The sequence below is a fragment of the Typopeltis vanoorti genome, chromosome 12 (assembly GCF_054136105.1).
Source record: "Typopeltis vanoorti isolate ZY-2024b chromosome 12, IOZ_Tvanoo_1.0, whole genome shotgun sequence".
NCBI classification, from domain to species: Eukaryota; Metazoa; Arthropoda; class Arachnida; order Uropygi; family Thelyphonidae; genus Typopeltis; species Typopeltis vanoorti.
Window position 1 is genome coordinate 52,793,342 of NC_143560.1, and position 15,740 is coordinate 52,809,081.

General features: G+C 35.6%; 1 protein-coding gene across 4 annotated transcripts in view; it reads right to left on the bottom strand.

Annotated features, from left to right (window-relative positions):
* faf (ubiquitin carboxyl-terminal hydrolase-like faf) overlaps nucleotides 1-15,740 on the bottom strand; it is a 1,099,079-nt gene that overhangs the window by 686,185 nt on the left and 397,154 nt on the right. For all 4 annotated transcript variants that reach the window (XM_090401226.1, XM_090401227.1, XM_090401224.1 and 1 more), the window contains 2 exons: nucleotides 11,058-11,198; nucleotides 1,158-1,278 (listed from right to left, as the gene is read on the bottom strand). In XM_090401226.1, the coding sequence (XP_090257352.1) occupies nucleotides 1,158-1,278; nucleotides 11,058-11,198 (262 nt within the window). The remainder of the gene's footprint in view (nucleotides 1-1,157; nucleotides 1,279-11,057; nucleotides 11,199-15,740) is intronic.

Here is a 15,740-nt window from a genome sequence, read left to right on the forward strand (position 1 = left end):
CAGTGTTCAAACCAATTTTAACTTATGGATCTGAGAGTCTGGGTTAGAAAGAAAAAAAACACTTGGACAAAGACTGGGGACCTCTAATATGAGAGTTCTGAGAAAGATCAGAGGAGTCAACAGATGGCATCAATGGCAGTATCGTCATACTAAAAATATGAGGATATTAGGAAAGAGTTTTTCGTTGTAGCATTCAGGAATGTGTTAACAGAGCTAATCTCAGGTGGCATGGTCACTTAAATAGAATTTGAGAGTAAAGATTAGCAAAACAAGTGTTATATGCAGGTTTTGGCAGGAAAAAGACCTATTGTTATCTTAACATATAACAGATTAATTTGGAGGAAAATTATTGATCAGAAGTTAGTAACGGTATACTTTTTCATGTAGTACTATCATAATCATCCTGTCCCCCCCCCCCCCCCACGAGGGTACATAAATCAGGAATTTAATGATGATGATGATGAATACATTTAATTTTTTATATTCTTTGCATGAATGCAAAGAACATAGAAATGCAATATCAATCTGAAACCATCAGAGATATTGCATACACATAGAAAATTAATATATTCAAGAACAGTTAGAACAGCAGAAATTTCACATTTAAACTAGCTTCCCTAAATGGCTCTCTTATTTCAATAGACAACTAAATAGCTAGGAGGTGGGGGGGGGGCTTCATTTATAATGATGAATCTTCCATTCAGAAAAAAATAAAACACTAGATAAAAATAACTATCATTTAATGCATTTCCACAGAATTTCAGAGCCAACCATAATTCTGATCAAGGTTTATTAATATATCCTGTCCATTTCCTAGAATAGACAGAAAATGTAACTCTTGAAAGAGTGAAATATGTGAAAAAATGACTAATAATTAAATAACCTTTTTTAAATAAAATAAATAAAAAACTCGCACATATTAAGATAGTATTTCTGCAGCATGCATACTTTGACATATCACATTTATTTGAAATCTTTCAATAATCAAAGATTGGATATCAAAATTAAAAATGTATGCAGAAGGACTTTGAAGAGATAATTAATAAGGAATCAAAAAGCATCTGAAAGTTTGTAAGAAATAGAAACACACAGCTTTCCTGTTAAAAAAAAAAAAAATATTATACTAGATCAATGGGGATGAATAATTAAATACATACCTGCTGGCATTAGCTTAAGAAGTGATCTAGACCAATCCCTTAATGATGAGACATTTATAGAACTCCCAAGATCTGCTAACTGTAGCAAGAAATGAGTATATTGTTGCCTCTTTGCCATTAACTAAAAGAGTGCAAAAAATGATTTCAATTCCAAAAGTAAATTTATCATTTTCTATAACACTTATGTAAGAAGCAAGAAATACATTCTCTAAGTTTTAAAATATTCTAAGAAATCTCAAAATGTATAAATGCTTAATTTCTCAAGTTCCATTAAAACAAAGCATTCAAATATCACAAAAAAGAATTGTAATGATCAAAAATGATTTTGCTTCTTTGGAGGGGAAAAAAAAAAAACACTACATGGCTTACGGAATACCTAATTTTAACTGCCTTATATAATTCAAAAAAGAATCATCTAAATGAAATTCAAGCAGATGTCATAAGTTAAGTTCCACAAAATTCTCTCTGTAGTGGATTGGATTTCTGTATTGACATTATCTAATCTTAAATCTGTTGACAGGACTGGTTTCTAGATAGCATAAAGCATTTTTAAGAAGTTTTTGGTGTATAACCCAAATAATAGGTGGATCTGGGATATATCAGTATTTGAACTGATGAGAATAGCATCTGCAATGGAAATGTACAAGCAATTTTGGAGGCCAAGAAGGTTATGGATGCGATATACAGGCAGTCAGGTTACAGGTGACCCGACTTACAGCATTCTGTACTCACGAATAGGCTCCCAAGGCTCCCCATAAGGATAATTAATAATTAAATTAATAATTCAGGAACTAGTTTCTTCCATGCATGTAAACAAACCCACATGCCGTAAGCGGTTCATTGGCGCAGCATCTTAACGCTAGTGGCTAGTCTCATTGTTAAGCAGCTAGTCGGTCGCTTATGCAGCATCACTTTTGTCTTAACTTTTTTTTATTCGATTTTGTGAGTCTGTGATTACTCTTATGATCATGCCTCCAGAGTGAAAGTCCACTGCAAGTCCAGGATTTGCTAAGCTTGAGGAGCAAGATCCTTACATTGAGAGATTTACAAAGTTTTACTGTGAAGTTAGTGAGAACATCAGCTGCTACAAGGCCATTTATGATGGGGAAAAAAAAAGGCTGTGCTTTTTTTTTTCCATCCCTAGATACCTTTTTCAAGAAATTGACTTCAGTGGTAAGCTCCCCTCCTCCAATGACAGACTCAAATCCTGATTATCCAGCACCAGAATCTGATCCTAATTCTCCAGCACCATCTTCCGATTAATGTTAGCCTACCTTCTGTTTATGTTCTATATATGTGAATTAAAAGAAAGAGCACAATAGTTTCTATAACTTATTATTACAGTACAGAAGAAAAAAAAAAAAAAAAAAAAAAAAAAAAAAAAAAAAAAATCAGCTAATGCCTTTTATTCCCATATAGGGAGTAGGCGAAGTCATTTTAGCCCTATCTAACATTTGGAGACTGAGTGGGTAGTTCAGTCTCCACTGGTAGCCAATCAGAGATAGTTGGTTCAAGGTTATTACAAATTTAATCACCACGCAGCAAAGAGACTGCTAACAAGTGCTACCATCTCATGGCAGCACTTGTTAGCAATATTTTTAATGTCTGAAAAGAGTGTAGGTTCGATGGTCAATTTTCTCGAGTTTTCAGGATGAAAAACCCAAGTTTCAGGGAGAAAAAATCAGCCAGCCAGCCCATGCCAGAGATCAGCTAACTCGAGAGCCAGTTGAAACAAGGCTTAGAAAATGTTACTCAAGTTGTTAACTAGATTTGAACCAAAGTCTTCCTTCATGAGGTCAAGTACTGTGGAGCGCAAACACCACTTCCACTGAGTTACACAGGCTCTATTATTACAGTACAGGGGTATTACTATTACAGTATTACACTGTATTATTATTGCAGCATAAGAGTCATTATAGTATTGTAGGGACTACCTATATTTGTGTCAGGATGGCAAAATATGTAAATCAGCCTCTCAGACTGGAAATCTGAGCAGTATGGTACAAAGAAAATGTAAAATGATTGTTCCTTCTTACGAGAAATATGAGAGAAAGCATTCCAAACAAGGAGTGTGTTTTGGTAGCAGTACAGATCATTACGTTTTCCATACATCTGAGTAGAGAATGACAAGGAGATTGGTGTGCATAGGGCACTGAGATTACAGATCTTGAAAAAGCCTTAACTATCTGACCACTAAAACTGTCAAATAAACAGAGGAATGGAGTGTACTATCATCATCAAAACTATGTAGAGGATTTGAGATTAATGTGTAAGAGAGAGAGAGAATGTTTTTAATCCATAGGAGGAACCCTCGGATAATCCAGCATTATAGAAGTCTGAAGAGAGAAATCATTATGAGAAAGGAAACTGGAAACAATGATTGGGGGGGGGGGGGACTATAAAATATTAGTGTAAGTCTATTACCAGACATGATCAATTGCTTGTGTTCAAATATATATGCTGACTAGACCTGTTGTACAAAGAGTAGGAAAATCCAAATTGGTTGTAACTACTCCAGGTAGCAAAAAGTTCATGTTATTAACCTTTTGAATTTCTAAATGATGGTACAACATGACAAAATTTCATGCAGGCTGGGGCGTCGCCCGGTTAAACAAGGCCCCCGTTGTTTTCGCCAGGGAACCAGGGCGAACAGCGAAAAGTCAGCTACTGGAACAAATCTGAAAACAAACCCCAACTCAACATCACCAGAGTTAAAGATCGGTACTATCAACGTAAGAAGCCTGAATGGCAAAGAAATGGAGCTAGCTGAGGAATTAGATAAGTACCAGATCGACATAATAGGGGTGACTGAAACAAAAAAGACCAAAACTGGTGAGATCTTTCTGAGCAATAAATACAAAATTTTATATTCAGGCAATGACAATCAAGGAAAAGAAGGAGTAGCCATAGTATTCAACACAAAATACGAGGCTAATCTTCTTGAATGGCAGTCAGTCTCAAGTAGAGTAATGTGGGCAAATATGAGAATGGGGAACTGGACAATGAGACTTATTTGTGCCTATGGTCCCACAGAAGGTTCTACTAAGGTAGACGTAGAGGAATTTTTTGAGGCTTTAGAAAAAGCAACTGACACAATGAAAAAGGAAAAGTTGGTCCTTGTTGGGTATCTAAATAACAGAGTAGGAAATGATTGTGAGACATACAAAAACATTTTGGGAAAATTTGGAGAAAAAAAAAAGCAAAGCTAATAATAATGGCAAATATCTGTTGGATTTCTGCTCAGGACATGGACTGGTTATTACTAACACCATGTTCCAACATTAAAATGTGCACAAATTCACATGGAGAGAAGAGGCTAGGAATAAGAAAAGTCTCATTGACTATGTTATTGTTGATAGTGATATTTTCTCCCTGGTGCAGGACACCAGAGTGTACAGAGGATTTGAAATTGGAAGTGATCACTATTTAGTCTTGAGCAGGATAAAATTGAATTTCATATTGAAGAGAATAACATTTAAGAAAGTTTTAAAGCGAATAAAGGTTGAGCAGCTCTCAGATGTGAACTGTAGACTAAAATACACAAAGATTATTGAAGAAAAAATGAAAAAGTTTGAGAACAGGAATCGAACCTTGGAGATTCAGTGGCAAGCATTGAAGAAAACCCTGACTGATTCAGCCAGAGAGGCATGTGGTGATGTTATGTGCAAGGGTAGAAAAATCAGAACTCAATGGTGGACACAGGAAGTTAAAGACGCAGTGAAGAAAAAGAAGAAAGCATATCAAAAGTTCCTGGCAAATAAGTCAGCTTTTACTCTTACAGAATACAGAGACAAATGTAAGAAAGCTAAACAGTGTGTAAAACTAGCTAAACAAAAGTCATGGGAGGACTTCGGCAAGAATATAGAAAATAAATATCAAGAAGGTGGCAAAATATTCTGGAGGTTGTTGAAGAAACTTAGGAATGGAGGAAAGAGTGCTGTAAAAGGAGTTAGAGATGATAAAGGTGACACGAAAACTTGAGAAAAAGATATCCTTGAAGTATGGAGTAATTACTTTGAAAAACAGCTAAATGAAACAAGCAGTGATGACAGCACAGTGATAAAAAACACTGACCAGGCATGCAGTCGGGAATACATATCCATACTTTAAGTAGAAAAAGCCATCAAAGGCTTGAAATGTGGAAAGGCAGCAGGAGTAGATGATATTCGACCAAAAATGCTGAAGTATGGTGGTATAAGAGTCTTACAGTGGCTGCACTGCATAGTTCAGAAAGCCTGGACAGAGGGACGAATTCCTGATCATTGGAGTACAGCTCTCATAGTATCCATATATAAAAAGGGAAATAAAACTGAATGTGAGAATTACAGAGGTATTTCCCTACTGAGTGTTCCTGGCAAGATCTATGCAAGTATACTTGAGAAACGGTTGAGAAGAATTGTGGAAGAAAAGCTTGGTGAAGAACAAGCTGGATTCAGGCCAAATAGAGGCTGTCAGGATCAGATCTTCACTTTACGACAAACAGTCGAGAAAGCATGGGAATATAACAAAAATCTGTATTTAAGTTTTGTCGATTTGGAAAAGGCATATGACAAGGTGCCAAGAGAGAAGCTATTCAATACGCTGCAGTTATGTGGTGTCAATGGGGCATTATATCAAGCAATACTTAGTCTTTATTTGAGTTATGAGTCAGCAGTTAGAATTGAAGGAAGTACAGGAAGATGGTTTAATGTTAAATCTGGTGTGAGACAAGGATGTACATTATCCCCTCTGTTATTCATTATCTATATGGATCACATTATGAAGGAATGTGGTATTAAACCTGATATCAAAATTGGAGATGTTAATGTCAGCTCTTTGCTTTATGCGGATGATGTTATACTTCTAAATAAATCCGCTACAAGTCTGCAAGATTCTCGGACTAAATTGAATAGCTGTTGTAATAGATATGGTATGAAGGTCAGCAATAAAAAGACAAAGACAATGAAAATAGGCAGAATCATTGAAAATGTCAACTGTGTTGTGAATGGAGAACCTGTGGAACAAGTAAAACATTTCAGCTACTTAGGCATGATTTTTACTGAAGATGGTAAATTAAATATAGGAATAGACAACAGAATCAACAAAGCTGGTATGGTGGGAAGTCAATTGAATAAATTCATATGGAATAGGAAAGAAATTAGTCGGAACACTAAATTAGTATACAAGCCAGTGTTCAAACCAGTTTTAACTTATGGATCTGAGAGCTGGGTCAGAAGTAAAACACTTGACCAAAGACTAGAGACCACAGATATGAGAGTCCTGAGAAAGATTAGAGGCATGAACAGATGGCATCAATGACAATATCATATTAAAAATGAGGATATTAGGAAAGAACTTGACATTGTCAGCATCCAGGAATGCATTAGCAGAGTTAATCTCAGGTGGTATGGTCACTTAAATAGAATGGGAGAGGAAAGATTAGCAAAACAAGTGTTCTCTGCCAGGTTGGCAGGAAAACGACCCAGAGGAAGACCAAGATATAGGTGGATTGATACGGTACAAAGTGGCTTAGACGATAGAAATATAAGATCTGATAATGTTGGAGTTTTGACAAGTAAGAGACTGATTTGGAGGAAAATTGTAGATAGGAAGTTAGTAATAATGTAATTTTTTCATGTAGTACTGTCATATCCTGTACACCCCTTGAGGGTACATGGCAGGAATTTGATGATGATGATGAATTTCTAAAAGCACTCAGATGAAGTCAATAGTACAAAAGTTTCTTGGCTGTTCTTGTAATGAGATGTAACATGCCTTTTCCATCTAGAGAATGATGTGGGCCAACCACCCTTATATTTGGATGAAGCTACAACAAAAAACACCTAGATATGAAAGTGGTAATAGTTATGAAATGACAGAAGATAGGCAAAAAATCTTGGCAACAAAGCAGAAGACTCAACTGCCATTTGAGTAAGATGTGTATTTTTAAATTAACCTATTCAAATGTGTCTCTCTTTTGTTTCAACAGCAATAGAATGCTACTGTGCATGCTGAGTGTGAAGCGGATATTTTTCCAAACTACTTGAATATAATGAATATTTATCTTGGACTTGTTTGCATCTTTTTTTTTTTAATACATTAGTTCTTCTCCCTTATCCATGGGGGGATATGTTCCAAGACCCCACCCCTGCAGATACCTGAAACTGTGGATAGCACCGAACCTTATATATATACTGTTTTTTCCTATGACAAAGTTTAATTTATAAATTAGGCACAGTAAGAGATTAACAACAATAATTAATAATAAAATAGAACAATTATAACATACTGTAATAAGAGTTATCTGAATGTGAATGGATTCTTAGCAACCTCAGCATACATTTATTTTTATTATTTATTTATTATTTTATGAAGTCAAGAATTTTCACCTTTTCACTTAAAAGGAAACACTTTAAGGCTTCTATTTTTCTTTAGCATATCTAAATTGCCAGCATCGCTACTCTTTGGGACCATTAAGTAAAATAAGGGTTACTTGAACAGAAGCACTGTGATACCACGACAGTCGATCTGATAACTGAGAACTACTCAGAAAGAACGACGTGCAATTTAAAACTTATGAAATGTTGATTTCTGGAATTTTCCATTTAATATTTTTGGACAGCTACTAAGTGACTAACGGGCAGATAGAGTACAACATGGATACATCCTGGGTAGGGTGGTGAATACAATGCTCACCACTCCCGAGTTGCCTTAGCTACTTAAGTAGTGCAAGCTAAGGCAACTCGGGGATGCCAAGGATTGTATTCTCGTAAGCTCTCATGTCAACTTACGAAACTTTTATAGTTTCTACAAATATTCAGCTTTGAAATAATGTTGGATCTAACAGCTATCTAAGCAGTTTATAACTACTTATGTAGCTATAAACTGCTAATTTCTGGAATTTTCCTTTTCCTCATCCACCACCCAAAATATCCTTGACACAGCAATTCAGTCTCATCCATAGTATTAGCCTTGCTGTTCAAGTAGTTCGAGTATGTTCTTACCACCCAACAGTCTACAGATTTGAATCCAATTGAGCACATGAATGTTTTGTAGACATAAGTGGGAGATGAGCATCATATCCAGCATGAAACTGCCACCCTACTTACTAGAAACTTTAAGTGGTTTGGAGCAATTTTCTTCGGTATGGTGCAAGATTTTAGAATTATTTAAACCTTACAGAAAACTCATAATAATGTATAGGCTAGAAGTTCTCCATTAACATTTTTGAGAAAATGCCAGTTTGAGAATAACAATAGTAACAGATTTCTGCTCAGGAGATAAACTGATAATTACCAATAATATATTTCAAAAAATTAAAAATGTGCAAAATGTCAGAGAGAGAGAATATACTCAGAATGAAGTCTTACTGAATACAATAATAAATTTAGTTTAATCCTTTATCCAAGTGTGAGCAAACAAAGTTTGCGCCTGAAAATATCTTCAGGACTGGGGTAAGGTAGTACAACACTAGGCAACTCGCAGCAAATCACTCCTAATCACTCGCAGCAAATCACTCCTAATCACTCGTAGCAAATCACTCCTATCTCAGTAACTTTTCATACTGAGATAGGAGTGATGTTAGCTTGCTCCACCTTTTCTGCGAGTTGTCCAGTGTTGTACTACCTTACCCCAGTCCTGAAGATATTTTCAGGTGCAAACTTTGTTTGCTCACACCTGGATAAAGGATTAAACTAAATTTATTATAGTCTAACCAAGTGAAAAATAAACTTCCAACATCTTTCTCTAAATCCAGAGTAATTTAATAAAAAGGTGGCACACTGTTTGGCAACTCCTATAGGTAAAGATGACCTGCCATTGCTTCTGCCTGGTATCTCCACGTCTGGGCCTGGCTCCCACTGAAGAGACCTCAATAAAGGTCGAAACTAGTCTGGGTAGTGGTCCTTCCCTTAATGCATAATATTATACATATCCGTAAGGAGATGTGTTTTGCATTATGGGAGATACTGAGTTAGGAGTGATGTTAGCTTGCTCCCCCTTTGCTGCGAGTTGCCCGGTGTTGTACTACCTTATCCCAATCCTGAAGATATTTTCAGGCACAAACTTTGTTTGCTCACACTTGGATAAAGGACTATAAACTAAATTTTTTATAGTCTAACCAAGTGAAAAATAAACTTCCAACATCTTACTGAATACATTGCTGTTGACAGTAGTCATGTCTTAAGAATGGTTTAAGTTACTACAGACTGTATAAGAGATGTGAAACAGGAAGAGAGAAACCACTTAGTATTGCACAAGATAAAAAAATACATATTAAAATTTTTCAAAAGAATCAAAGACAAGTGAATATTACCAAGAAAACCATCAATGTTGACAAAGAAAACTCCATCTCAAATTACACTGCATTATATAAAATATCAAACCTCATGGCTCAGTCAGTATAGATGAAGCCCTTTTGTCAGAAAGACCTGGGTTCGATTCCCATCCAAGAAGTGAGTAATCTTCATCTGATCTCTTTCGGCTAAAGGTGAGTTAGGTGGTCTCATACAGAAGTAAGGGGGTTTTTTCACCCAGAAACTCAGGTTTTTCGTCCCCCAGAAAAGGGCAAACTGGCCCCATGAACACATGCATCTACAGACATAGGACACTCCAGGGGCATAGGGCTAAACACCTTATCCTCGAGTCAGTCGCGGTTTCAAATTGTAATAGGCCACTAGGTCTAATACACGTACGAGGAGGAGGATATAGCATATCGAGTAATAACCGAATTAAAATTTGAAACAAACTCTAACTCAATATTAAAACTCAACTCAACTAAAAGAACAACAAACAGAACATTAGAAGAATTGAAGACAGCAACCATCAATATAAGGAGTAGTGATGGAAAGGAAATCAAAATTACAGAAATACTAGAAAATTATCATGTGGACATAATTGGCATCACTGAAACAAAAAAGACAAAAACAGGTTTGATTTTACTAAATAATAAGCACAGAGTGTTATATTCAGGCAATTGTAACAGCATTTAGCACCAAACATGATGATAAACTTGATTGGAAGCCAGTTTCAAACAGATTTATTTGGACAAACTTCAAAATGGGGAAATGGACAATAAAACTTATTTTTATCTATTGTGTCCAAAAGGTTCTCCTAAGCAAGAAGCGGGGGGATTTTTCGAATCATTAAAGCAGGCAGCTAAAAGAAAATAGAAAAAGTGGTCCTTGTTGGAGATCTTACTTCAATCGATGTTATATTTTCACTGTTAATGGCTATTCCTAGGTATTTAAATTCCATCACTTATTTGAATGCTATTGTTTTTTTTTTTTACTGTTAATATTTCTGTGTAAAATCTGCTGGCTATTTAAATATTCACCTTTGTAAGTTGTCTTCATTTCCTTTAAGTATAATGCTACATCTGCATATCCAAACAAATTTAAATTATTTCATCCACAATTATGTTAAATAAAGGCGGCCTTAAGAAATTTCTTTCCAATCCCTTGTTTTATAGATATGTTCTCGATATCAGTATTTTATTATAAATTCATTTTTTGGGTATATAGCATCATTGATCATTTGGATAATTTACTGTGGTATATTTTTGGATGTTAGCACATTCAAGACGCTGTAATATGATTCTATCAAAAATCAATGAAATCAATACATTCAATTCTCACAAAAGCAAACACCGTTCAAGTGAACTCACTTGCTATAACAAACTACTAAAATTGGCCTTAGCCCAAAACCATAGAATCAATGCTATTCAAATATGAATGCTTTCCATATGCCATAGCCAAAAAAAAAATTCTTCCAGTGAAAAAATGCTTACTGCTAAAAGGAAATCTAAAGCTATTTACCTAACTAGGTTACCAAATAAATTGCTTTTTCCTTTACATCCATATTTATAAATGAAAAATTTTTTTTTTCATTCATATATATAAGAAAATGAATATTCATAGTTACCACGCCTGGAAGGCATCTCTCTGCTTCAATACTGGGCTCTTCATATGCTGGATGATGAGGAGAGCCTGCAGAACTATCAGAGCTTGAATCGGGAGAAGAAGCAACAGCAGACCCAACTTGGCAGAGTTTTGCAGATACCAACTACAGTATAAAATAATAATAATAAAAATAAATAAACTCAGTATAACTTACAAATGCACTTGTGAATTTGGAATGCCTCATAAATAAATAAGGAAAGAAAGAATCAACATGACTTACTTTCATATGTAGGCTGAGTATGAGTTTTTTTGTAGTTGATATATACCTTATTTTTTGGTAAACTAGAAGAGCAACAGTTGTCAGGATGAAGAAAGCTCAACAAACAACATACTCACCTGAAGGAACATAGGTATATTCACAAACTGAGTGGAACAAACAAAGAACAAACTTCTATGAGAGCTTTCATACATGTATGTTCTCAGACTTCACAAATTAAAAAAAGTTGCAGAGATACATGCTCTCATTATTAAATACAGATAAACTGCTAAATTAATGGGTGAGCCTGTGTCACCTTAAGGCAACATTTGTGGTATCATAATGCTATACCACCACAAACCACTCTGACATAGGCAAAAGTTTTCTCCCAGCAGGAACTTGAGATTTTTTTTAACCTCACTTTTTTAGAAATATCACACTTTCACATACATCATTATGAGTGTTAGAGTTTAAGATGAACAGACAGCAGCAGTCTACCATATTCTGGTCCTGATCCTTAAAAATCATTGACAGATGTAAGTTCAGCTACCAGTGACAACTAAGAGTGGAAATTGGCTGCCATACAATTTCTAAAAAGAGTTCTGTCTAATCAATTCAGGGAATAAAAATGTGATTTATTATTTTTTTGCAAAAATAATCACAAAAATTTCATATCTGTAGACTTTCTTATTGTCCCTATGCATCTTATATCAGTATAATATAAACATACAGAATGTCATTCTGAAAAAAAAAAAGTATAAAGTATTGCTTGCACATTTAACTATGCATATTTATTACTTTTACTTGATGTCAACTTGCTTTTTATGGATGGGGGAGTCATTTTTTCTTCAACTTTTTTGGGTCTTTTCTTCAATAGCAATACAGCATTTGTCTATCTTAGTTAAAGATACCTCAGTACTAAACCAAGTAAAAGCAGGAAGTGACCACCAACTGGTGAGAGCCAAAATTAAAATAAACCCCAAATTGGAAAGAATAAAATGGCTAAACAACAAAAAATAAAGAAGTTTTGACTTAAAACCTATTGAAAACAAGAAGGATTACAAAGAAAAACACAAGAAAATTGACATAAACTGGGTTTTATTGGCCGAAGGATTTTAATTGATACTAAATAAGAAATACCAACAAGTTTTGCCAAATTAGCTGTTTGGCTTCTTCAGGATGAATAAAAGAGATACAAAACAAGTTAAACACTTAAACTGTTCATGAAGGAATGAACCGAATACGGAAGAACGCGTACATCAAATGCATGGAGCGTGTATGACGTCAACTGCTGTTATGCAGGAACGTTCTGTAATAAGCAGTGAAATTTAACTCTGGCATGCTTAATGATCTTATGAGGGACTTCCAAATATCAGCTAGAATTAATCCTTGGTTTCTATTGAGATTGTGTTTAGAACGGATGACTGTTATGGCTTGTTTTATGTATTGGGAGTGGAAATCTTCCTCTAAATACAGCATGGAGCTTTTGTCCCATTCGATGGTGTGGTTTGTCCTTGAGAAATTAAGGCTAACCAAGAATGGTCTTCTCTGTTATTGTTTACATCTCTTACGTGTTCTTTTTTCTAATTTCCAAACTTCTGAAGGTCTGACCAATGTAATTTAATCCACATGAACAGGGGACGTTATAGACATCGGCATATTTGAACAAGGCATGACTGTCTTTCGGTGATCTTCAAAAATGGCTGATAGTCTTTAAAGGTTTTTAAAAGCCACTCATATTTCATATGGCTTGACGAGTGGAGCAATCTTTTTAGAAACTGTCCCAGCATAAGGAATGGTGATGGTGGATTTGTAACGTATTTCCTCAGATTGTTGTTCTGAAGGATCGTAGAAAAGTAGCTTATGGATCCATTTTTTTGGATAACCAATGTCTATCAGGGTTTTTGTTATGTGGAATAGGTTCATCTTTGAGATCTTTATCATCTGTAGTGATGTGAGAGGCCCTATTTTTTAGCATGTGTACGATGCTTAGTTTTTGAGAAACGTGGTGCAAAGATGTGAAGTGCAAGTATCGACCTGTGTTGGCTGGTTTGCGATAGACTACGATGCTTAGTTTTTTAGAAATGTGGTGCAAAGATGAGAAGTGCAAGTATCGACCTGTGTTGGCTGGTTTGCGATAGACTGCAAGGCTGATATGTCTATCGCAAACCAACCAACACAGGTCAATACTTGCACTTTATGGTATGGTCAATATCCCACTCTATGGTATGGTTCGTTCTTGAGAAATGAAAAGCTAACCCCAATTTTTCTTCTCTGTTATTATTGATGTCACCTATGTGTTTTTTTTGCCTAATTTCAAGGCTCCTTGAAGTTTGGCCGATGTAATTGAAGCCTGAATCATTTCAGGACTAGAAGGTTTTGTGAAGGAAGAAGAATGGACAATACTGTCATTAGCAAAACTATTAATAGGATTTGAAGTTAGAAGTTACTGATGGAAGATGGAAGAGGATGAAGAAGCCTGGATACTCCAGCATCGATAAAAAATATGATGACAGAAAGCTGTCCACCACAACAGCAATGAATGACCAGAGAGGCATTTGGCAATCCAACCACAAAATTGGTAGTTTGGGTGAGAAGTCCTTGATGACAGATATGGCTAAATACCTTGGAAATAACAGTGACCACAAGTTTCTCCAAATCTTTTCATGGTCTGTGTCCAAAGGTGGGTAAGACGGTCTGCTATACAACAAGAATGGCAGAATCCATATCGGGGATCACCAATTAATGATGGGTCTCCATCCCTGTTGGAAGCAGCGAGATGAGGATAATGCAGCAATAGTTTGAGGGCTATTGCTGCATAAAGGCTTGTTTGTAGAAAGGGAAATAAAAATAAAATTTTGCTTGCATGCTGTTGGGTAGATGCCAGATGGGTATGACAGTTTACATAGGCAATAAAGGATGTTAATTCTACAGCATGAGTTCTGAGCATAACCTGGGAGATACAACATATGTAGAGGAAGGAGACTTATTATCATAAAGATAAATGGGGATTTTTCTGATGTCCTTCCAGTGAAAGATCAGAGAAGGCATGCAGTGATCAGCCTTAGTTGTCTATAAAAGAGTTTGACAAAAAAAACTGATGCCAAGAAATCTGCATTACCCTTGGGTGGTCCCCAAAAGCATGATATCATTAGAGAGAGAGAGATCACAGAGAGGTATATAATCAAGCAGGGACAGACATTATGCACAAGTGGGTGACCAGAAGACCTAACTGCCAGTTGCATAAGAGGCAAGCTTATTATTTTGATCCTTGTGAAGTATGCTTTAGATTTTCTATTTTATTTTGCACTTGTTTCAGGCTATAATGTAGCAGTAAGGTACTACTGAATATGTGCCCTTATTTTTATTGGATAGCAAATCCACATTTTTTAGAGAATAAACCTCTATCCAACAGGATAGAGGTCAGGAATTTGTGGTGTTATAGGGAACAAAGACCCCTAATCCAGTAAGGATTGTTTCGGTTATTGAGTCAGAAAGCAGGTATTTGGATCTGGAGAATGGAAGCAATAAATAATCAGACACGGAAGAGAAGTGCAAAAATATCCCAAAGGTCATTCCACTGGTCTGTTGTAGAGCAATAGGTTAAGAGGACGAATGGAGCTCGATCTATCAAAAAGGAGATACAGGTAAGGTTGTTGATGGAGTTGCCAACATAAGAATTAATATTTACAGTGTATATGGAGGGAGGGCTGATTAAGAAAAAGTCCAGAGTGGTGGAAGATTATCTGGTGTTATTGTTGGCAGGTGAACATTTCCATTAGATCGAGAATGACAGCAAATGATTCCGATACATTTTCAGCTTGGTCTGTAAAATTAGTGAAGGGAAGCCAGTTTCTAGATGTTTCATGAAAATGTGTGGTAAATAGTAATATACATAAACAGTTTATACATGAAAGGGAAATTAGAATTTAATATTAACTCCTATATATTTCAGACTGTAACACAAGAATCATTCAGGAAGAATACAAAAGGTTAGTAACAACATTCAAATTATGAAACACAAGAACGAGTATACTTTCTCATGATCCTTGAATGAGTATACTTTCTCAGGTCTAAGTCACAGCTCACCGAAAAGGAGAAAGCGCTATTACAGTTCCAAGGAATCAAGTATATTTCTGTAATTGAAAGTTAAAAAAAGTGAATAGTTTATGATGCTTACTTATCAAAACTTTGAGACAGGCATGCCATCTGATTGATTGAGATTGAGGGTGATGACAGAGGTCTTTGCAAATTTCAAGGAATAGATGATCAATTTTAAATCTAATGTGATGTAAAATCTTGGTTTGATTCCAATGAACACTGTGTCTAGTGTCTATGGCATGAGAAGCTAAGAAGGAACCCTCTGATTCTAAAAATCTTATGAAGTCTTGGTGTTCTTGGACTCTGATCTTAGCAGAATATCTAGTCTTTCCAAAATCTCAAAGATTC